This window comes from Miniopterus schreibersii, assembly GCF_964146895.1.
Source record: "Miniopterus schreibersii genome assembly, chromosome: 19".
NCBI classification, from domain to species: Eukaryota; Metazoa; Chordata; class Mammalia; order Chiroptera; family Miniopteridae; genus Miniopterus; species Miniopterus schreibersii.
The window spans coordinates 6,349,376-6,372,838 of record NC_138119.1 but is presented as its reverse complement, the minus strand read 5'-3'; the positions used below and the strand labels follow the sequence as shown (position 1 = coordinate 6,372,838).

At 54.3% G+C, this 23,463-nt stretch overlaps 1 protein-coding gene across 5 annotated transcripts in view; it reads left to right on the top strand.

Annotated features, from left to right (window-relative positions):
• The first annotated feature begins 7,276 nt into the window (after positions 1-7,276).
• The window catches only part of KCND3 (potassium voltage-gated channel subfamily D member 3), a 141,803-nt gene continuing 125,616 nt past the window's right edge, over positions 7,277-23,463 (top strand). The window contains exons 1-2 of one of the 5 annotated variants that reach the window (XM_081121286.1): positions 7,277-7,354; positions 13,795-14,972. In XM_081121286.1, the coding sequence (XP_080977412.1) occupies positions 13,867-14,972 (1,106 nt within the window). In that variant the 5' untranslated portion in view covers positions 7,277-7,354; positions 13,795-13,866. Of the gene's footprint in view, positions 7,355-8,156; positions 8,309-8,858; positions 9,204-13,794; positions 14,973-23,463 lie in introns of those variants that run through there. The other 4 variants (XM_081121284.1, XM_081121287.1, XM_081121285.1 and 1 more) reach the window with 4 other exon arrangements.

The window sequence follows — 23,463 nt, the reverse complement described above, 5'->3', positions numbered from 1 at the left end:
CCTTGGTGCATCTTGGCACCTGCCTGGATTGTAACTGCCACACCCTAGACTGTAGAGAAGGCCCCCTTCTGGGTGATGGGACCATGGCAAGTAGGAAAGGGGAGGAGAGGGGCCTGTTTCATGGATTTAGTGGCATTTGTTCTGGGCAGGTGGTTGGGATCAAGGAGCAGAGGTCTCTGGGCATCACAGCTTATGAGAGATTTGCAGGTGTCCACTTGCCTCCCTGGTGATTCTGCAGAGAAATTAAATAGATGGAAAGCCTGTGTGTACACATGTGTGCATATATATGCATGTGTGTGCATGCATGCACTGTGAGCATGTGTGTGCATATGCGTGCATGTATATGTGCATATGTGCATGTGCGTGTGCATGTGCGTGTGTGTGTGTGTGCCTGTGTTTTGAGGGGAGAGAGAAACCTAGACTCATAGTTTAGAGGGATTAGGAAGGATTAGTCTCTTGAGAAAAACCTCCACAAGATGTCTTTGCTTTTGATTCTTAAAGCAACTGTGAGCATTGCCTTCCTGTTCCCAGGGGGAGACTAGAAAGTGTGGAAAGTTCTGTAGCTAGTGGGGCAGGTGGCCAAGGGAGGCGAGGAGGAGACCGTCCCAAGCTGAGGGTCAGGAACGGCTTCCAGGAAGATGTGTTTCCAAGCTTGGCCTGACATGCAGGCTTGGCTAAGCGGTGTGGGCAGAGTTCCTGCAGAAGGAACAGCCTGAGCAACACACTCAGGGATGAAAGAACGGCAGTTTACAGATCGGCAGCACTTTCAATGTGGCCAGAACACAAGGTTCCAGGGGCCCGGGAGTAAAAAGCGAGAAGCAGAGAAGTAAACAAGCATTAGAAACACAACAGGAGGCAGGTCGGGGGATGTCTGCTTAATTCGGAGGGGATTTATAGAAGGATTTCAACCAATGGGCAATGTGGTGGGATTTGTGTTTTGCAAAGATGGCTGTGTGGAGAGTGGACTGAAATACAGGCCCCCTTGGTTGGGCTTCCATTTCTAGAAAGTTCCGTGGGCATCTCTAGCCTAGGCAAGGAGTCATGGCCCTGGGGCCTGGCCAGTGTCTGGGTGTCCGATGTTCAGCACCTTCAACAGACGTGATCCAGTGGGACAGGCAGGAGACACAGTCCAATGAGACAGGCAGAGCTCATTCTGTGTGGGGAGGTCATGGCAAAGCATGTTGCCTGTGAGGACAGGAGGACCTCAAGATTATAGCTAGAGGGTTCCCTGCAGGAAGCAAAGACCCAAGTTCTGGGTAAGGGGAAAGGCCTGTTAGGCCTGAGGCAACCTGATTGCTGGCTAGACCTCCAGTTTAAATCCCATCTGTGCCACTGTATTGGTCAAGGTAGGATTACTGCTTTAAGACACATTACCCAAATTTCAGTGGCTTAACATAATAAAATAATAACAAAATAAAAGTATCTTTTTACTAATTTCACAGTTCAGTAAAGGTTTGGAGGGGGGTCTCTGCTCCACACAGTCATCCAGGGAACCAGGCTTCTTCCTTCTTGTCCTTAAAATTCTCTCCATTCAGCCAGTGTATGGAGAAAGAGAGAGAGCATGCAGGATTGCCCTGCATGTTTTTAGGAGACTGGCATATGTGACCTTGACTAGAACTTAGTCAAATGGCCAAACCTAGCTGCAAGGGATCCTGGGAAATGTGATCTGGCTATGCCCATGAGAAAGAGGAATTAAGTTGGGTGAGGAATTAAGTCAGTCTCTGCCATAGGTACCTACTAGCTGTGTGATCTTAGGTCTCAGTTTTCTTATCTGTAAGATGGAAGTAAAATAAGAATTAATAAAGATTAAATGTGAAAAGTGCTGAGTCTAGTTGAGATTCATTATAGTTCTTGCCTCTCAGTTTGTGTCTCATTTCAATTATTGGAGCAGCAGCCCTCCTGACACCAAAAAGCTTGCACACGTAGGCACTGCTGCATGGCAGTTTATGCTTGCCCCTTCCTCCCCAAGGAGCAGGACTGACTTGGGGAAGAATTCAGTAGACCCTTGAACTTGTCTAACCCAAGGACTATCCCTGGGGCACAGAAGCAGATACTGGCCAAATGCTTTTAGCAGCTTGGGGGAAGGTTGGAAGGACTTTTTCCCCAGAAAAATGGGTTCTGTTGGCCATAGGAGGGCACAATTACTGAAATATTTACAGATGAAATTATATGACTTCTGGATTTTGCTTCACAACTATTGGGGAGGTGGTGCTGGTGAGTAGGGGTATAGATAAAACATGATTGGCCTGAGTTGGTAAGTATCAAAGCTAAATGATGGGTTCATGGGGGGTAGATATATCATACAGTTCTCTCTTCTTTTGTGTTTGAAATTTTCCATAATGAAGAATTTTAAAAGGGACATGAGGATTCTTTTTAATGAGGCTTTGCAGAGAAATCCAGAAACATCTTATGACCTTGCAGTATGGGGACAGTAGCTGGACAGTTTTTGTTTATTTGTTGACTCACCAAAGCAATTAGCAGTTTTGCAGCTGGGTATCCCTCAAAGCCAGTGAAGCAGAAACACCCAACCCCAGCCTCAAGCTCTGAAGAAAAAATGCACTTGAACATGAACATCATAGATGTGCAGAGCTGGGAGGGGCCTTGGCGCTCAAGAGCTGTGTCTGTTTACCAAGAGGATGGTGGTACAAAAAACTAGTGCACAAATCCACTTATTATAATGCTTTTACAAAGGTTGGAGACTTGATTTTCTAGCAGCAGAATTCAGAAACAACCCACACTGTTGTTTATGGTTGCATTAATGGGGCCAGTTTTATGAGTGGACAATGACTATGGAGTTGGCAAGAGCCTCCATTACTCTGATGGGTGCCTAAAATCCTACTCTATTTCACTGCTTTGGCTTAAGGCTGTGTTCTGTTAAAATGGGAATGCTGTATCTCTGGGCAGGATAGTCACTTACACTTTAGTTTAAATAATTTTAATAGTTCTTCCTGAAGAAGAGGGAATGGGGAGAGATAGGCACTTGAAGCTTAAGGCAGCAGAAATGGGGTGGCACAGGATGGAGAAAGAGGCGAACAGAAAAATGTATTGGCTTGGGGAATCATGATTTGAGGTCTGAATAAAAGCATGATTTTCTTTGCACTTATTAACAGGAAATGCCTGGGACACACTAGTGTCCATTAGATAAAGGCAGACCAGTGCTGAAAAAATAAAATGTATGTACAAACTTCTCTGATTTCACACATTTCCTGAGGTCTCAGTATGAACAATAACCCCATGGAAAGAACCTGAATCATCTTCCTAAACTGCTTCATAAACAAGCACAGTAGAGAGCTGTGCCCAAGATTTAAAAACAAAACAAAAAAAAAAAACAAACTAGTTTCGAACACATGTAAACTCAGTTGCAATATTTTTATTTATAATTGCATATGAAACATGCTGTATACTTTCTCTAACTCAATCCTCACGAACCCTATGAGTCAACCCATCATCATAACCCATTTTACAGGTGAGGAAACTGAAGATCAGAGAAGTAAAGTGGCTTACCCAAGGTCCCACAACTTGTAAATTGAAGTCAAGATTTGAAACCAGGTCTACGCCAAGCCCAGGTGTTCTCACTACTAAGCCTCTGCTGTACCAGGTTAGTCTTGTGGGTTTCACAGAATTTTAAACTTCAAGTCTGGCAAGCTCTGGTTTGGGCATCTCCTTGAGCCTGGCCAGGGTTTTGGCTAATGGGTTTCTGACAGGCTCCCACGCTGGTTTTTATGGGCAGGCACAGTCACAGCTACAGGCAGCCAGGTACATTGCCCACTGACCACGTCCTGGCTGTTCCTAAGGAGGTGATATTCTGGGGGTGTGATTAACATTTTGCCAGAAGGGAAAGAGTTCCCTGAAAACCAATCTAGTTCAAGAGCAGAACACTGGCCAGGTCTCTGCAAGCAGCATGAACTGAGGCTCATTTTGTAGATCTGAAAAGGCTGGAGGAGGGGGTGCTTCGGAGCTCTCTTCATCCAGGATCAGCCCCAGGTCAAACACCCTCACCCTTTCTCTCTGTTCTCATCCCAGTGGAGGGCGCCTGGAGGTTGACCAGCTGACAAATTTATTGCACATTCTCAATTACAGTCAAAAGGGAGCTATCTGAATGGAAGCTGAAATAAATTCCTAATGCAAATTTATTGAGCGTCCGCAATGTGCCAAGCACTGAGCCAGCACTGGCAGAGATGGCTCAGACACGGTCCTGGCCTTAAACAGCTTAAAGGCAGAGAGTGAGACAGGCATGCAAACAGCTAAGGTAATACGAGCTATGTCTGAGGTGTGAGGAAGGACTGTGGAAGCCCAAGTGGGGAATGGGGGTGGACTTGACCAGTATGTCTTATGTGACCTTTGGGCTGGGTATTAAAGGTTTCAAGCCAAGTGGAAGTTTGCTAGGAAGACAGAAGGAAACAGGAAGTGGTGGAGGATATTTCTGGAAGATGGTATTTCTGGCACGAAGGTGTGAAAGGATGTGCTCTGGTCGGATAACAGAAAAGGTCTGGGTACTGGAAAGAAAGGTGTGTGCATGAGTGGAAGAAGGTAAGGCAGAAAGGAGCGTGTACAATCCAACAGTCTGCATCTCCCCCTGGTCGATTTCTTCACACTTCCTGCTCCCACCACTCCTGCCTTGAACAACAATGACAATCAACACTTTTATACTTCCCATGTCTCAAGCACTGTTCTGAGTGCTTTATCTGGGACAGTATGATCCCATAAGGTAGATAGTACTAGTTATTGCCATTTTACGGCAGATGAGGAAATCAAGGCACAGAGAAGTTAAGTAGCTTCCTCAGGATCACACAGCTAGTAAATGGCAGAGGCAGGTTCAAATCCAGGCAGTCTGACCTCAAAGTGTGTGTTTTTTACTCCCAAGGTACACAGCACCCTGAGTGTAGAAGGCCTGCAGCCCTCAGACCTGCAGTCCCACCCTTCCAACTCCCACCCTGTCACGGGGGAAGTGGCTGAAGTAGGACAGCCACAAGCAGTGAGGGCGGGGGCAAGCCTTCTGGGCACACGTTCAAAGAGGGAGCCTGAGCAGAACAGCCCCAGGGAACAGACACAGACACACAGACATGTCAGTGAGCAGGCTGCAGACTTAGAGCTGGGTTGCCTCACAGTCCACACGGTGACAAACTCTGCAAATAGCAGCCAGAGCCACGGGACTAAAGATTCCCATGTGTGCACAGCTTGGAAAGGACATACACGTAGACAACAGTTGTCCACAGGAGCACCGTCTTTAAATAGAAAAGAGTCTGAAATGCACCCCGAGTGCCCTCCCTCCGCCCCCTCTCACACACACACACACACACACACACCCCACACCCAGGGCCAGCCCAGTGATTGAGCAAACACCTTAGCTGTGCGGGTGGCAAGGGGAGGAAACCTAGTGCCCTGACAGCTCCTGACTTTCTGTTCCTATTTAAAATGTCTGAATTGGGAGCATCGACAAGCTCCCAAATTAGCTTTTTAAATAGAAGCTGAGAGTTAAAGGAAAAGCGGCCGTGTCATGGGGGAAAAGCAAGTGAAAATCCCGGCCAGGCCAGGCCAGAGGCAGAGAGGGGGAGGGCGAGGCCGCTGGAAAGAGGCAGGGGAGGGTGGGAGCCTGGGAGGGGGGAGGGACGCCTCTCCCGGGCAGGGCCTCCTCCTGCTTCCCCAATCAAGGGGCCTCCTTTCCGCCCATCACTTGCTCTCTCTTATTTTCCAGGTCACCTGGTTGTGAGAAAGGCTGGTAAATAAAACCCAGGCTGGCCTAGAGTAGACAGTCAAGTCTGTCATATTTTCCTCTAGATTTTCTCGACAGAAAGGAAAATATTGTCTACAGATATTTCACTTAAGTGATAGATGAGGGTCTGGGAGGGACCAGGGCCGGGTGTGTGGGAGGAGGTCGGGTGTCTAAATCAGTGTCCTGTCCTCAAGCAGGGCTACAAGGTGCAGGACAGCCTCGTGGGGGACAGCACCAGGTCCTGCTATTGGACCTGTCTAGAGGAGGACCGGTGCTCTCAGAGAACTGCTCCCCAAAGCCTCCAAGTTTTGGGGCAGCCCCAGCTGCTGAGTACCCCCAAGAAGCAAAACAAAGATGGGAACGTAGAGGAGTTCACACCTGGGCCACAATAAAATACTGGGTTTTAACTGCCCCAAGGTGGACCTGGAGTGGGGGACTGAAGGCCCCTCCTGGGCCTGTCCACCCAGCGTCTGAGGCACTCCCAGGGGTCACAGGAGTTGATGGCGCCAGTCCCCAGAAAATCAGCTCTTCCCCCAGGGAAGGGAGGAGGAAGGTGGGAGCGCGGCCAGGGCCTTCCCCGAATTCTTCCCGCGTCTGCCAGGGAGTGGCAGTGTTGTTAATCATTAGTACTGTATGCAAATCAGCATGCAAATCCCACGCGGCTCCGGGACTCCGGGCCAACGCTAATGCAGCCCACGCCCACCTCCTGAAGGGCCAGTTGTGCGCTTTGCAGATTGGCACCCTGGAGGGGGGTTTGGGGAGAGTGGGAGGAGTGCATGGAAAAGGGGCTCCTAGCTCCCAGGGACCACAGGGGCCTAGACCACAGTGACCCGCCCTCACCCCTTCATCTGGACCAGGGTGGGGGTTCTCACAAGCCAGAAGCCCCTTTCTGCATCAGAGAGGTCCTTTCCCAGCCCCGGCCCAGCTAGCACAGTCCTTCCGAGCACACCTTCCCTCCACCGCACGCCCCGCTCCTCGCCGGTCTCTCCGGCGCGCACCTCTCCACACCCCGAGCTGTGACCGCTCGGGCCCCGCGTTCCCGTCCCTGCCGCCCGGCGCCCGGCCGAGGTCCCGGGTTCCAGGCATCGCGGCCCGAAACCCTGGGACATTCAGAGCCGAGGGTCCGCACAGTCGGCGGGGGCCGAGTTCTCCGCGCCCGCGCCCGCGAGTGTGGGGAGTCCGGATGGGAGACTGCTCTCCGGGGATGCCCGGGCTCCAGCCGCCCGGCCCGGGCACGTGCCGACCGCTCGCTCCCCAGCCTGGGCGGAGGCACCGGGCAGTGGGGATCCACGGTTAGCGCCCGAGGGACTGGGCCGACCCGGGTTGAGTTCACGCTCCCAAGTCCAGACTCGGGTCTGGATACCGGGTCCACGTGGCGGGGTAGGAGGGCGAATCCCTACCTTCAGGTCGTGCCCCTCGCGCTCTGGGGGAGAGCAGCTCCTGCGCGGGGTAAGGGCGGTATGTTTGTGGGCCCCCCCCCCCCCCCCCCGCGCTCCCGGGACCCCTCCCCCGGGACCCGTCCGAGTCCCAGCGCGCGGAGCCGAGAACGCCGCGGGCCGGGAAGCTTGCGCGGCGGCGGATTTCACTTCGCCAGGTGGCCGGGCTCGCCGAAAGCAAGGGCTGGTGTCGCGTGGACAGTCGGTGAGAAACAGACACCCAGCTAGGTCCCCCCCCCCCCCACGCGCACCCGCCGGCTCTCCCGATCACCTCTCCCCGAGTCCCGAGCTCACACGCCTACTACGCGCTCGGCCCCCACCCAAGCGGAGCTCACCTTGCCACGCTCACCCCTGTGCCCACCCTCGCGGGCACACGCGCTCACGCCCGCGTCCGCACACTCCGCCACCTCCAGGCACACCCTAGGATTCCTCCACTCGCCCGGGGAGACGCACCAGGCTCAGCCTCGTCTCCCCGCCCCCAGCCCCCGCTCACGCGCGCGCCCCTCTACACACAGACACACGCGCACACACGCGCACAGACACACACGCACACTCACACCCTCGCGCGGGGAGTCACTCCCCCTCACGCGCCCTCGCCCCGGGCACCCTTCCGCGGCGAGCCTCGGGTCCTGCTCGTCTCTGCTCGGCTGCCGGCGGCCCCGCGCTCCCGCGTTGGGCCCGAGCCGCTCGCCGGCGGGGATCGGTCGGGAGCCCAGGGCGCAGTCTCGCAGCCTCCCCCGGACTCTCCTCTCCGCCCCGCCCGCGCCGCGCCCCCGCCGCCTCCCCCTTCGGGAGAGGGACCTCGCCAGGCAGCCCGTGGCCCGCCGGGCTCCGCTCCGCGCGGCGCCGGCAGCGGCGGGGGCAGGGCGCGAGCGAGGGAGCCGCGAGCCCGCGAGCCCGCGAGCGGAGCGGCGAGGCGGGGAGGGGACGAGCTGCGGAACCGGGGCCGGGGCGGCGGGGGAGGGAGGGGCCCGCGGACACACGGACGCGCGAGCGGACCGAGCGAGGGAGGGAGCGAGGCTTCGCCGGCGAGGAGGCGGCTGCTGGGCGCTCCCCGCGCTGCTGGGCGCTCGGCGCCTCCGCGGCCCCCGGCCGGAGCTTCCTCGCGCGCGCGGGGCGCGGGGCGCGGGGCGCGGGGCCCGGGCTGGCTTCGCCGAAGGTAAGAGGGACGCGACCGAGCCTCCAGGAGCCAGGAAGTGTAAGGAGCGCGGCTCCCACGCCTGTTGCTCCAGCTGCCCACGCGGCACCCTCCCACCCACGAGCCCGGGGTGGGTGGGCGCTGGGGCGCCGGAAGGATGGGGGGTGGGGCCGGCGCCGCGGGGGAGCAGGCGGCCGGCCGGGAGGCGTCCGTTCCCTCCGGCTGTGGAGCCACCTCCGGGCGGGGAGGCGACGCGAGGTTGGGGGGTGGGGGTGTGAACCTCTGCCCTCTTTCCATTGGCCTGCCTTCCCTCGGGGGGTGCCAGAGGCAGCGCCCCGGGATCCGGGCGGCAGGTGGCGACGGCTTGCTGGATACCCCGGCTCTTTGTGAGAAGAGAAATGGCCGAGGTCGGAAGCGGGGAGCAGTTTGGGGCGCTTCGCAAAGTTCTCCAGCCCGGCGAGCCGGCGGGGCGCCTCCCGGAGGCCGGGGGCCCGCGCGTCTGGTCCCGCCCGACGCCGCTTCCACCCCGCGCGCCCCGGGGAGGGTCCCAGCGCGACGACGCGGGGCCCGCGCGCCCGGGAGGGGCTTCGGAAGACGCGCTTTGCGCGGCGTCGGCCCCGGGGATGGGGCGGAAGGGACTGGGCAGAGAAGTTACCTGGAATCGGCCGAATTCCTGCACTTGCTTCGTGTTGACATTTGAATGGAGTCCAGGGTGTCCTGCTGTTTTTAATCCCGGGGCAGCCGTGACAGGCCAGCAACAGGCTGAGGTTCCGGACCTGGAACCTCACAGCAAAGGCTCCGTCGTGTTTCTTGAGAGAGGGTGTCTGAACTTTCTCAGGGTCCTGGGCACGCAGCCGCCTGCTTGTAAGGTCCGACGGGGGCTGCTGTAGGGTGCACGTCGGTGTTTTGCATGAAGGTAGGTGCTGGGTCAATTCGCTTTGTTTACTGTTAGCTCAAGGGCACCTGGGGGTGTTGTCTGTAGAAAGGGGGCCTGGGCGTGCAGGAGCTCAACGCAGAGCATGTGTACATTTCCCTCATGTGGGCATGTTGGCACATGGTCAGGAATTGATGTGTTTATTTTTCCTTGTCACTACTTGAATGCAACAAAACGCAAGCACACAGGAGACCCCCAGAGGAAGAGAGATTAGTAGCTTGTTCCCTTTTGCTGTTGAGGAGGCTGGGAAAAAAGGAGAGTTCGGCAAAGTGCTCTGGTCAGCCTAGGAGTGGCACTGTGGGAAAACAGGACGTGTGCGTCCCAGGCCTGCACCCCAAGGATCCCCAGCTTGGCACCCTGTTGGTTTCATGCCTGCTTGCCCAAACCCTGTGGGCACAGGAGAAAGCCCGTTGGGTTGTCAGGACTCTCCCCTCCCCTCCCCCAGACTGGCCCCATTCCGGGCCCAGCAATATGATATAAAATTGCAGAAAGTAAAAGTTTCCAGAGTCTGCACCCCCAGCACCCTTCCGAGGTCACTGAAGGGCAGACCTTGGCGATGTGACATTTTTGCTGCCTTGAGCCTGCACTCGGGTTAGGCGTCAATCCCCAGGACAGGCCGCTTTGCCCACTTTGGGCCCCTCTCCCTCCCCAGCAGGAGCCCTTTCGCAGAGCTGACTTTCTACAGCGGGAGAGGACCCTTTTCCAGGATTTTTTTTTTGCCTTTGTCATTTCAGCGCTCACCTGTTTTAAATGTCTCCTCCCAAACCCGCCCCCGCCCCCATCTTTCCCACTGTCAAACTCTTCTGCCAAAAACAAAAATAGCTTCAGATTTTTCATTGGTAAGGCGTCCACGTCCTAGTAAAACCTTGGCATTTGAGGCATGTGCAGTGCCATTGGCTGGAAATGGGGCCGCTCTGTTGTGCCTGTTGCAGGAATTCATACCCAGGTCGGCTCCAGGAGGTGTTGGTGCCCGTCAGGGGGCCCAGGCTGCAGTGAGAGCCACAGAGAAGCCCTACTTGAGTGGGGTCAGGCCTGCAGGGTTGTGTGGAGGGTATGGCTGGGGTGGCTGTGGACATGGTATCCGATGGGACTTCTTCTCCCCTTCCAAACCGTGGACCCCCCCCCCAAACACACATAAAGTAGCAGTGGGGGTGATTGCTCCTTTTATTGGTACCATTCTGGAATAAAGCAGGCATATTTAAGGGTCAGAGGTCCAGGGCCCCTTTACCCTCCAGGGGTTCAGTGGATGGACCAGGCCTCCAACAGCCTTGAGCTCTGAGTGATGCAGGTTGGTTGCCCTGTTCTGGCCACCAGCCTCATCAGGAATTCCCAGAACTGCCTTTGCTAAGAAGAGGCTCCAGCTAACTCCGTCCCCACAGCAACAGACCCAGATGCTCTACTTCCTGCTCTGCATGGGCGACGGTTATGAAAAGGCCTCAGTGAGCCCCGAGCTACAGCCCGGGTGTCCTGGATCCAGTGGAATTGAGATGATTGCAGCCTAAGGGCCCCTGGCCACTCTCTTGTCCCATTCTCTGATTTTGCAGGTGGGGAATGTGAGGCCCACAGGGTGACAGTTGCTTGCTTTTACAAGTTGACACAGAATTGCCACTGGAATGCAGGACCTCCCTAGCCCATGTTCGTGGCCTCCTCCGCACCCTGCTCTCTCCCCTGGGGGAGCTTCAGGACCTGGCTACTCCCAGGCAGTGAGCTGATCAATGTTCTATTGGACAATCATCCATTCCTGGATACATGGAATTTAAACACTTTGAAGGAAACTTTCTGGGTCTCAGTCTCCTCGCCTGAAACTTGTGGGCAGAAATGTCCATGTCATAGAATTTTTGTGCGGATAAATGAAATGTTTGTCATAACAGTGCCTAAGACAGTTCCCAGAGCTTTGTCAGGGCTCAGGAAATGTGAACCCTTGAACTCCACAGTGAGACTGTCTGGCTTTACATCTCTCTGCCTACTTATGACATCAGTTAGTACAACTCCTCACGCTTTGTTTTCCTCATCTGCAAAATGGGGACAGCAGTGGTGTCTGCCCCTCAGGTTGTTGGTGGGCTTGGCTGAGTTGGTCCATGTAGGCACATGGTCCTAGGCCCAGCACATAGTCAGGCCTCGGTTACCTCCACCGCTGTTCTCCTTATAGGGGTACCTTGAGAGGTGATTAGTAACTGCTCAATTATCGTTAGCCGTGATTATTAATAAGACACGCAGAAAGCATCTGTAATCCAGGCCAGAGGGTGATGGGTGCTAGAGGGCAAACACAGTGCCACGAGCCAGAAGGAGGAGAGAATTTCATGGTGGGGCGAGGTGGGGGCACCACAGCAAGGGTGAGGGCCAGCTGCAATTCTAAAAGGGCTGAAGGGGAAGAATTTGCCAAGAAAAGAAAGGGCGCCTGGAGACTGACCCCACACATCCATGCGTGAGCCAGTCTGTGGTCTTGTTGCTGGAGGCTTAGATGGGTGCATGGGACACGGGGCTGGAATGTAAGCCAGGATCCGATCGTGGAAATGCTGGGATGCTGGGCCCAAGACTTTGGACTTGATTTTGGAGGCTGTGAGGTAAAGCATCATCAGAACCTTGCTCTAGGGAGATGACTCGGGGCAGAATGGGTTTCTGGGGAACAGGAGAAATGGGGTTGGGGTGGTGATGAAGACAAGCAAGCCCCGGGGATGGAGGCCTGAGGGAACTGGGGCCTTAATGAGGGCAGTGAGAGTCACTGTCTCATTATTTGGCAACTTTCTGGGTGTAGAAATGAGGAAAGTGGCCAAGGAGACAGCCTGATGTCAGGGATGCCAAGAGCAAAGGGCAAAGAGCAGCTCCTTGCAAGGAGAGAGATCCAGGTTAGACCTGCCCAGGTCCAGAGGCATCCAGGTGGGACAGGCCAGTGGCAGCTCAGGAGTGAGAGAAGGCAGAGATCTGAAAATCCTGGAAGGGCCGGGAGTCAGGAGAAGGCAGCAGGTTTGACAGGGAGAGATGAAGCTCAAACCCCGTTATAAGGCTCATCCTCTGCCTCATTTCTGTAAACAGAGTCGAACCGACTGCATTCCAGAGGGTCCCCATGACTCTGAGTCAGGATTGGTTCTGAGGGATCAGTTTAGGATTCGTGAGCACGAGTGCGTTATCCCCAAACAGTTTCCGTCGCTGTTACGTGTGTTTCTGTGTCACCACATGGCCATCCGCAGATGGTGTGCATTTGGGGATTGCGGAGTCATCTCTACCGTCTTTAAAAAGCCAGATCTGGGAAGGTAAATCTGGTTCCCAAAGCCAAATATAATTCTCCGTGCCATTGTTCCCCCTGTGCAGGCAGGGGATGGGCGGTGTGTGTGCAGTGAGGCTCAGAGTGCGGTGGGTGCGGGGACGAGGGGACCCAGCTCTGGAGGAACCGCCGAGGGCGGGCAGGGCCAGGTGACAGAGGCTGGCATGGGAAAGAGTATTGTTATGTAACCCAAGGGAGCTAAGGATGGTGGGCAGATGGAGACGGGAGGCGAGGAAGCCGGAGATGGCAGCGAGCATGGATCAGCTTCCTCTGGGAGGGAGAGGGACAGTACATGGAAGGCAGGCGACCCAAGAATCCAAGAGGCCCTTCACGAGGTGGGGAAGGGACCCTGCCCAGCCTCATAGCCTTCCCCATGTCTTTCTGTCATGGCCATGAGGGTCGAGATTGGACACTAGATTGCTAGGTGTCCGAGAGTAGCACTCCAGTGGGGACAGCCTTCTCCACTGGGCTTGGGGACAGAGCTCCACCAAGCCCTAGGCCTACTGTAGTCACGTGCGATCTCAGAGAATGTTCCAGCCCTGGGGAGCCCCAGCCTCCACCTCACCAGCGAGGAGTAGAAAGAATGTGTTTACCTGATCGCCTTCATCCACACCCCACTCCTGATTACCCTGGTGGGTGAAGAGAGAAATAAAAATTAGCATGTTTATCCCACTTTGAAATTCGTTTAATGAGAACTCATTTACCCTCTCCCAATTTAAATTCGCAATAACGCCATAACCTTTCACAGAGCTGATTATTTCCCGTGCCTTCCCAGATCTTCCTGCTAAAGAGGCTTTCCCTCCACATGCTCCTGGGCCCTCCTGGAACTTGACAATTTGTCAGGCAGTCAACAACATCTGGCGATCCCACACGGCTGCACTGCCAGCATTAGGTGCCCTCTCTACAGGGGAGGAAACAGAAGAACCAAGCCCTGCCCAGCCCGCGTGGCTCAGAGGTTGGGCCTGGACCTATGAACCGGGAGGTCACGGTTGGATTCCCGGCAGGGCTCATGCCCATGTTGTGGGCTCCATCCCCAGCAGAGGGCATGCAGGAGGCAGCCGGTCAGTGACTCCCGTCATTGATGTTTCCCTCTCTCCCTCTCTGTTCCTCTCTCTGAAATCAATAAAAACATATTTTTAAAATATATTTTTTAAAAAATAAAAGAAACGAATCTTCTCTCTTGGGTGGTCGTTTCAGTTTAATCAATCTGCCTTCAAGACGGTTGCTGTTTGACCCTTTCCCGTGTCCCACTCCCACCTGGATGTCCATCAGGACTCACAGGGCTCTCTGCTCTCTCCTCCTGTCTCCCAGGGGTCGCCGACCTGAGTCCAAGCTGGTGTGCACAGCCTCTGCGCAGTGGCCGGCCCAGGAGCTGGAGTCACCATGGCGGCGGGAGTGGCAGCCTGGCTGCCTTTTGCGCGGGCCGCGGCCATCGGGTGGATGCCAGTGGCCAACTGCCCCATGCCCCTGGCGCCGGCTGACAAGAGCAAGCGGCAGGACGAGCTGATCGTGCTCAACGTGAGCGGGCGCAGGTTCGAGACCTGGCGGACCACCCTGGAGCGCTACCCGGACACGCTGCTGGGCAGCACAGAGAAGGAGTTCTTCTTCAACGAGGACACCAAGGAGTACTTCTTCGACCGGGACCCCGAGGTGTTCCGCTGCGTGCTCAACTTCTACCGCACCGGGAAGCTGCACTACCCGCGCTACGAGTGCATCTCGGCCTACGACGACGAGCTGGCCTTCTACGGCATCCTCCCCGAGATCATCGGCGACTGCTGCTACGAGGAGTACAAGGACCGCAAGCGGGAGAACGCCGAGCGCCTCATGGACGACAACGACTCTGAGAACAACCAGGAGTCCATGCCCTCGCTCAGCTTCCGCCAGACCATGTGGCGCGCCTTCGAGAACCCGCACACCAGCACCATGGCCCTGGTCTTCTACTACGTGACCGGCTTCTTCATCGCCGTCTCGGTCATCACCAACGTGGTGGAGACGGTGCCCTGCGGCACGGTGCCCGGGAGCAAGGAGCTGCCCTGCGGCGAGCGCTACTCGGTGGCTTTCTTCTGCCTGGACACGGCGTGCGTCATGATCTTCACCGTGGAGTACCTGCTGCGCCTCTTCGCCGCGCCCAGCCGCTACCGCTTCGTCCGCAGCGTCATGAGCATCATCGACGTGGTGGCCATCATGCCTTACTACATCGGCCTGGTCATGACCGACAACGAGGACGTGTCGGGCGCCTTCGTCACGCTGCGGGTCTTCCGCGTCTTCCGCATCTTCAAGTTCTCCAGGCACTCGCAGGGCCTGCGGATCCTGGGCTACACGCTCAAGAGCTGCGCCTCGGAGCTCGGCTTTCTGCTCTTCTCCCTCACCATGGCCATCATCATCTTCGCCACGGTGATGTTCTACGCGGAGAAGGGCTCCTCCGCCAGCAAGTTCACGAGCATCCCCGCCTCCTTCTGGTACACCATCGTCACCATGACCACCCTGGGGTAAGTGGGCGCCCGCGGCCCGGAGCATTGGCCCGCGGGCTGGGTGGGACGGTGTAGCCCCGGACCGGGCCGGGGTTGGGCCCAGGAAGATGTGTGAGCGCCCAGCGTGTGTGCCCAAGGGAAGTGGCCTCAGCAGAAGAGGGAGGCGTGTGGCGGATTCGTCTGGGGGCAGAGGCCTGCTCCAAATTGAGCGTTCTTTTGGTGTGTTTTAGGAAACTTAGAAAGTTAAGCTGTGCATTCTGTGCCTGTGTGTGTCAGGCGGGGGTGGGGGGGGATGATTGCTGCATTTTTACATGCTTCTGTGCCTATAAGGCAGAAAAGCTGTGGCAGGTGGGAAGGACCGAGGCTGAGAGTTTGGGGAGTGTGGTAAGGAGGGTACAGATTTCCCTTAACAGGAGACACCAGCAATGCTCTTTGTGGACACCCCCCTGCATTTGTTTGCAGTATGTTTGCAGGCTGTTTTCTCTATTGCCTTACTTTTCGGTTCTGCCACCTCAGAGGCCCGAGGGTTCAGTAGGTAACCCTGAGTGGGTTTTCTCTAAGTGACCCTGAACTCGGACTTTCTGAAAAGCGGGCACCCAATTTGTTTCCCTCTCGCTGGAGGAGCAGCCTTGCTTTCTCCGCCTGAGTCTGGGATTGAGTGACGGGCCTACCTGGGCGGTTGTGAGATGGTCGGAATGAATCACATGGCCAGACACAGGTGCAGCAATGTTGTCAAAGGGAGGGAGAGGAACGTGCTCAGAGAGGTCACAGGTGACCATCTCCCAGAGGTCCCCTCTCCAACCGAGGTCACAGAAGTGTATTTATGGTGCTGGGATGTGAAACTTTCTGTCACTAGAAGGGGGCTCAGGAAGAAGATTATAGTCTTTCCCCTAACAGGTGAGAGCCAATGAAGGCTGCTTTGGGGAGACTTGCATTTCTTGGGGTTTCTGCTTCAGCCTTTGCAAGTCCTTGAAGCTAATGCAAACCCCCTTCACAATTCATGTTCCGGGTCTGTATTTGCTTAGGCCGGGAAGCGTTATATTGCTGATGGACAATTCATGAAGCTTTTTATTTGGTCTTTGACAATTCAGTTGGTGGTGTCCTGGTGATTAGATTTTTTTCCCGGCTACAACCCTCTGGTGCTGGTGTGGGTTTTTCCATAGTGCTGGGTGTGCTTATTGGGAATGACCGAACAGGAGACGGGACCTTTTAAAATGATTACATTTGTCATTTTGCCACACTCAAGGGAGTAGCAGGGGGGAGAGCCAGAGGTGTCACTGTCCATATGTGAAGGCAACTTAGGGTGGGGGCATTCCCTTTACCTCTTGTCTGTCTGACAGGGGTCATCCTGCCCCCTCCTCCCACTCTGACACACACTTCTTCAAACAACTGCTCCAACCCAGAGTGGGTAAGAATGTCTAGTCATTTGACCTTGTCTTTCGTGGCTCAGGTAGCAGATGTGGGCTTTTGGGTATGATGGGATATCAGGGATAAAATGGGCTGGAGAGTGTGCCACTGTGTCAGAAGAAGTGGGCACCTTTGCCCCTTCCAGGTTGATCCCGGCCATCCCTTCAGTTTCCTGAAGGGACCTCGCCCATGGCCAGGACCTGCCCTGGGCACCTTTTCCATTTGCTTGGTCTAATGCTGTTCTTGGCACCTTCCAGACCCGCCTGTCCTCTCTCTAGGGTGGACCTAAGATGTGCTCTCTGCCCCAGCCCTGGCCCCTGGGAGAGAGGAGCGCGGCCTTCGCCTGGCATCTGGTCCATCCCCAAGGGTGCTCTGTGGCATTGTGGAGGTCTTCTTGCCCTTAGCAGGGGTCTTACCAACTCAACCCTGGAAACCTTTATCTCCCTGGGCTGGTTTCTGCCCTGAGCACATTCACTGGCTAGTTGTAAGCCTGTGGACCATTCCAGAAAGCCTGTCTTTTTGTTTGTTTGTTTGTTTGTTTTTACTCTTTGTTGTCACTTGAGCCCCAGGTGCATGTGGAATACCAATGGCCACTGTTCTGCCATGTTCCATATTCTATCTGGTTGCTTCTACCAGCTCCTAGCAGACACTGAGTTCTTCCTGTCTCTGGACCCTGCCTGCCCTAATCCCTACCTGAGCTCCCATTTCCAGTCTGGAGAGACTGTCCTCAGCTCCTGTGGAGAGCAGGGCCAACCGGCAGGCCAGAGGCCATATGGTCAGGGAAGGAGCTGGCTCTTCCTGGCTCCGGTGGCCGTCACTGCCTGCTTTCCTAGGACTCGCTGATGAGTTACTCAGGTGCCCTCCAGGGAGGGATCTCCGGGAGCCAATTATTCCCGTTTATTTAATATCTCAAAGTATCTTAAGCACACAGAACAATAGCAGCCCCCCCACCACCGAGGCCTGAGGGTAGCCTGCCTTTGAAGCCTCCGGTGCCCAGGGGGAGACACTTGGGCCTGGCCCATGGTTCCCTCCTGCCCCCTTGACAGTTGAGCCCCCCAATGCCCCATTAGAGGATTAATTCCTGTGCTCATAATTGATGCTATAAATAAAATCAATCCTCATTTATCTCAGTTAACAGAGGGAAGGGATAACGCAGAACTCCCAATATTAAATAAGACCAACACATCTTATTCGGGGAATTAGTTTGGGAATGTATTCTGTGTCGCAGGCTTTTTCAAAGCCGATTTTCCTTCTTAACTTTGTTTGACTTTGCTTGATATCACAACTGGCCTGGTGCCTGAGCTCATCTGTGGGTGAAGCTCTGGGGGGCGGGGAGAGGGGCAGAAGGGAGCACCCGGGGAAGAAAGCCTTGTGAGCAGGCATCCACCAGGGCCATTGAGGGCCAGCTCCAGGCCCAGCTACAGGCCTGAATAAGATGCAGTCCTCTTGGATATCTTAGGGAGGGGAAACGGGGCTTGGGAAGGGAAAGGGACAGCGTCACTCCTGGTGAGATGGCCCGAGGCTGCCCATTGGCTTGGTTATGTAATTGAGACAACCTCTACCACCCTGTGCCCTGTGATGAGAAAGCTTTGACACTGTCCAAAAATCACTTTAACGAGAACAGAATCAATTTTTACGTCTTCCAGGCATGAAGCAGCCTCCGGGTGATTTGCATTTCCCTTTAAAACCTAATCCTGGAGGGGACTAGCCTGAGGTTTCAGGAGACAGGAGCTGAGCCTGGGGGATCAGTACAGGCACAGCTCAGAATGGGGTACTTGATCAGGCTCCCGGGGGCAGAGGCGGAGAGGTCTGTTTGTGTTAACCCTTCAATCCGTAAAATTCTAGCTGCACCTTCATCCACAGCCTCTGGGTTCCACCAACTCTCGTTCCAGCTCCCAAGTGCATTGGCCCGGGACACTGCTCAGTAGTGCCCGCCTGGATGGCAGTAGGCCCCTGCCCGGAGGATCTGATCCTAATGCACTTACTGGGAATGAATGGCCTCAAGGTCTCTTCTTGGTTTGCCATTTTTTAAGTTCTCTGGTGCTGAAATTCCTAAGAGAGGGTGCAGACCTGCATCCCAACAAGGAGTCATTCATTCCCTCGAAATTTATTGAGTGCCTCCTGTGAGCCAGGCAGCAGGGTCGGCTCCGAGAATACACGGGCCCTGCGATTGCATGTCAGCGCAATCAGTGTAAGGGACCCACAAAATGAACGGAATGAGACTCCGTTCCCTTCCTTTGAACCAGAACAAGGGAGGGCGGGAAGAGCAGTAGACCAAGGGTCAGAAGGGGCCTTTACTCCTTTCCGCCACCCCAGGGGCTGGCCCTCACTCCGCTCCGTGTCTGGGTAACTCCCACCATCCTTCAAAACTTAGCCCTCCAGGAGGAGGCCTTCCCTGCCCTCTAGGAGCTAGATACGCCCCACCCTTGCCCCCATGGTGGCCCTTGAATATCTCTGTCTTGTCAGTTGCCACATCTTATTAACTTTATCTGCTTATATGTCTTTCCCCCAGGATGTGAGCTCCTCAAGGTAGATCTTTGTCCAAAAGATCATTGTATCATCAGTGCCTAGCACAGGGCCTGGTATGCAGTAGCCTCAGTAAACATCTGTTCAACCAAATAAGTATGTGCCCCAGCTTACCCATCCCCAGCTTTCCCATTTCCTCACCATCTCCCGGCCATTGTAAGAACCAGTGAAAGTGCTGCCCATGTGTTGGCTAGACAGGACACCTGTGGGCAGGGTGGTGCTGAGGAGCCAGGCAGGGCATTCTCTTGTTCTGATGTCGGCCTTAGCAGGGTTGGCACTTTGTTACAAGGGGAGTTTAAAGCCTTGTCCTTCCCCATTTTTGGCTACTTGGCCATGTTCCCCACGGCAGACTCAGGGGCCAGGGAGGAACAGAAAGGGAACCATAGATGAGCCCCCCTACCCACGGAGTTTCCTTCCAATCAATTACTTATTCAACAGGTATTTATGGAGTAGCTGCTGGGCACTGGGCTTACAGCAGCGAAGAAAACAGATAGTCTCTGATCTTGTGGAGCTTGCATTGTAGTGGAGGAGACCAGACAGCAAATTGATAAATAAATACATCCTACGAGGCAGCGATTTATGCTGCAGAGAAAAATAAAGCATGATATGATGAATGGCGGTGCCGAGTGTGGGAGGCTATGGAGCAAGGGAAAGTTGCTGTTTTATATTGGGTCAAGGTGCATCTCTCAGATAATGTGACATTTGAGCGGAGACCTGAAGGAATGTGGGTAGTTCGGGGAACAGAGAATGCAAAGTCCATTGGGCAGGAGGGGCCTGGGGGTGCTGTTCCTGGAATAGTAAGAAGGTTCTCACAGTGGAGCCCCAAGAGCAGGGGGCAGGAAACAGGAGTAATGGAGGAAGCAGCTCATGCAGGGCGCTCATGGTCAATGCAAGGACTTGGCCCTTGGCCTCTTACTAATCTTCTTAGAATGGGAAGCCACTGGAAGGTTTTGAGTAGATCTGACTTATCTGTTGAAAGGATCACTCCAGGTCCTGGGTAGTGAATACCTTGTAGGAGAGAAGCTACCACAGTAATCTCAGCAAGAGATGAGGGTGGCTGGGACCGGGGGTGATAGATAGCATGGCGATGCGGGAAGTGAGAGATTCTGCAGATATTGAAGGCACAGGTGACAGAGGCACCTGCAGGCCCATCACCCTCCCTCCAAGCCAGCTGGAAGCTTCACCAGCTCCCATAACAAGAAACTGGCCAGGAAGACACAGTCCCAAAGACCTTCTCTGTTCCCAGGAGATGCATGTCACAAGAAGAGGGCTCAGGGCACTGCAGGGTGGCTCCCAGGCCCAGGACCCCGAGACCCCAGCATGGACGCAGAAGCCCAAGATCCCGAGTTAGAGCGGGATATGCACGTGCAAGGCTGGCAGTAAGCAGGGGCATCTGTGCCTGGATTGAGGTTTCCTTCCAAGCCAAGTGGCACTCACCAGGCACCTGCTGAGGGCTGGGCACAGTGTTTACCACCCTGGGGGACAGTCTTGGCTCAGAAACTGAAACAAAGTTCACCTCTCGGAGACGTTGGCTGTGGTGGCTGCTTAAACAGAGGAGCAGGTGGAGGGCTTCGGGGCTGCAGAGGAGGGAGAAGTTCATTTGCAAAGCTGGGATGTGAGCCTTTTGGGTGCTTCATGCCAGGGGCACTGTGTTAGATTGGTCTTCCGATCCAGCCATTCAGATCACTGCAGTTTTTGGACCAGGGTTTCCAGGCTGCGGCCCATTTCACAGCTCTCTTCCGCAGTCTTCAAAATCAATCTCACTCTCTGTGTTTGGTTTTGTTTGGGTTTCCCTCTTTAAACACACCGATATAAACACAAACATGACTCTTCCTGAAGAGCAGCAATTATTCTGCCTGAAAATAGCGTAAATAAAAGGAAGCCTGGCCCTCCCTCTCCTCAGCATTTTCATTTCTCTCACCCAGGAGGGAGCGCCTGTCCCAGGCCATGCAAGGCTCCTCATCCTGCGCCATCAGGACTGTGAGCGCTTCCTGGGCAGGGAGAGGGGCAGAGACTTTTATGTTATTATTTTATTTGATTTTTTTGTTAATCTTCACCCAAGGTTATTTTTTCCATTGACTTTTAGAGAGAGTGTAAGGGAGGAGGGAAGGGGGGAGAGAGAGAGAGAGAGACAGAGACAGAGACAGAGAGAGAGACAGAGAGAGAGAGAGAGAAACATCAATGTGAGAGAGACACATCAATTGGTTGCCTCCCGCACTTGCTCCAATAGGGACCAGGGGTGGAACCTGCAACCCACATATGTGCCCTTGACCGGGAATCGAACCCCTGACCCATCGGTGTGATGGCCAACACTCTAACCACTGAGCACACAGGCCATGTCTGGAACAGAGTCTTTCAGCTGTGAGTCCCCTCACTCCCTGTCCCCAGGCAGATGGCCCTGAACACAACCAACCACTCCCAAGAAGCTGACAATCTACTCATATCTCAAGTGTCCATCCTGTGGCAGTCTCCACATAAGTTGTTCTTGTGTGGGAGTGAGAACTCAAGCCCAGCATCTCTCTCTGAAGGTGTGTACAGTAGTGGCCTTAGACCAACATCCAGTGGGGGCTTGTTTGTGACAAGCAGGAAGAGGTTTCCACATGCCTCTTAGCACCCACAGTTCTTGGCCAAAAGGCTGAGATACGGTGGCCTCCAGGTCGAGTCCTGCCTCTGTCCAGCCTGCTTTTCTGAGGCCAGAATGCACATGGGCCCCTTCTTCCCAGCCCCCACCTCCCTCTGCCCAGCTCCGTGCAAATGATGGGTGGTGGGAAGGTGGGGGTGGGGAGGGAAGATAAACTCAGCCTTGGCTGACCACGGCTGAGTGGAGGGAGATGGCATTGAGCTCGTGTAATTATATTCCGTGTGTCAGGACTCAAATGAGCGTCGTTAAACTGAATCAGAAAAATCATTTTAATATAAGTGCCACCTCACACACAAGCTAGTTGATGGAGAGATGGATGAGGCTGGGGACGCCTCCTTTGTAATGCGTTGCTGTAAAATCCCATCACCTTCTTTATTTCCCACTGAGCCAACGCATCATAATACCCATGAGCAGCAGAACAGCTTGAATTTAATATACAGAAAGTCCAATCAAACAATAAATGAATGGAACTATATAAAGAAACCATTTTCTGGGAGGCTAGCTCTATTCTCTGGGATTCAGCTCCCTGACACATGAAATGCGCATCAATTTTCCCCAACTAATGCAGCTGCCGAGTCACCCGTGCACTGTTTGTTTGCTTCAGCAGGAAGAGGGGAACATCCCCCCAATCTTATCTGACTATCGTTGCTAAATTGCAAATCTCATTTTCTTGGACTTGCATCCAGTGGTTCCCGGTGGCCCAGCAAGGTATTGTCCTGATGCCAACAAGACTGCTCCATCCCGGAACCTTGCTCAGTTCCGGGGACACTTTGACGCCGTCACCCTTAAGCAAAAACCAATTCTGGACACCACAGCGGGCTGTTGGAGGCTGGGACCTCTCTACCCTTGCAGTCATCTGAGGGAAACTGGCCAAGCCCCAGGGCTTGCTGACACAGCCCGAGTGCCAGTGGTGTTCGGACAGCCCGGTGTCACCTTTGAGGTCATACAGAGCAGGCGTTTTGTTAGGGACCCGGGTTCCTCCCACCGGCACAGTCCTCCATCTCCCCTTCCCCCCCTCTCCCAGCCAGCTATTGAGAAACTGTAATCACAAGTAACAACCTGATCAGCCAAACACAATTCAAAAGGCCAATCGGTTCCCTAAAAACAATGCATGTCAGGCTGAGGGGAAATAATGGTTTTATGCTTCCGGTGGCTTCTCTCCACCACTGTTTTCCCAGCGGCATGTATAACTGAGAGTTAACCATAATCACAGGTTTATAGCTGCTGGGAAGTATCATTAGTTTATTTTTACTTCTTACTGGTCACACGTACTTAAGCAGAAAAAATACCCAACTAGGAGAATTAAAGTCAACGCAACTATATCAGAACCATGGACAGCACAACTCTCGCTGCAATTCGACCAGTATTATTGAGCACCTAGTGCTTATTGGGGATCTAGAAATAAATGAGACCTCGGTCCTGTCCTTGGGAAATTTGCAATCTAGCTGGGGTGGGGGGACTTGAATATGTTTATGAGTGTACAGGGGAGAATGGGGCAGGGACCAAAATCATCTGGAAGTCCCCGTGCGGAGTAAATGCTTAGTAAATATTTGCCGATGAATGATCGGCGTCACGGGAAAGGTGACATTTCAGTTAGGCCAACAACGGTGGGTAGGGTTTTGATATGTGAAAATAGGAAATGCGAGTACATTGCGAAAGGGCATGGTGCTTGGGGAGCTTAGCGAATGTGCCGTTTGCTAGTGTTTGGGGATGTGAGGATTTGGCCAGAGATGAGTGGGAATGAAAAGTTTGCTAGAGGCGGGGAGCACCCAGAATATTAGGTTAAGGAATGTATTTGGAAGGCATTAGGGAACCACTGGAGGTGTTGCAGTGACACATTGATCAGGGAGGTTTAATCGGCAGCTGTCTCCTGGACACGTTAGAAGGAGACCTCAGACACAGTGCCATCAGCCAGAAGACTGAGCCAGGAAGAGG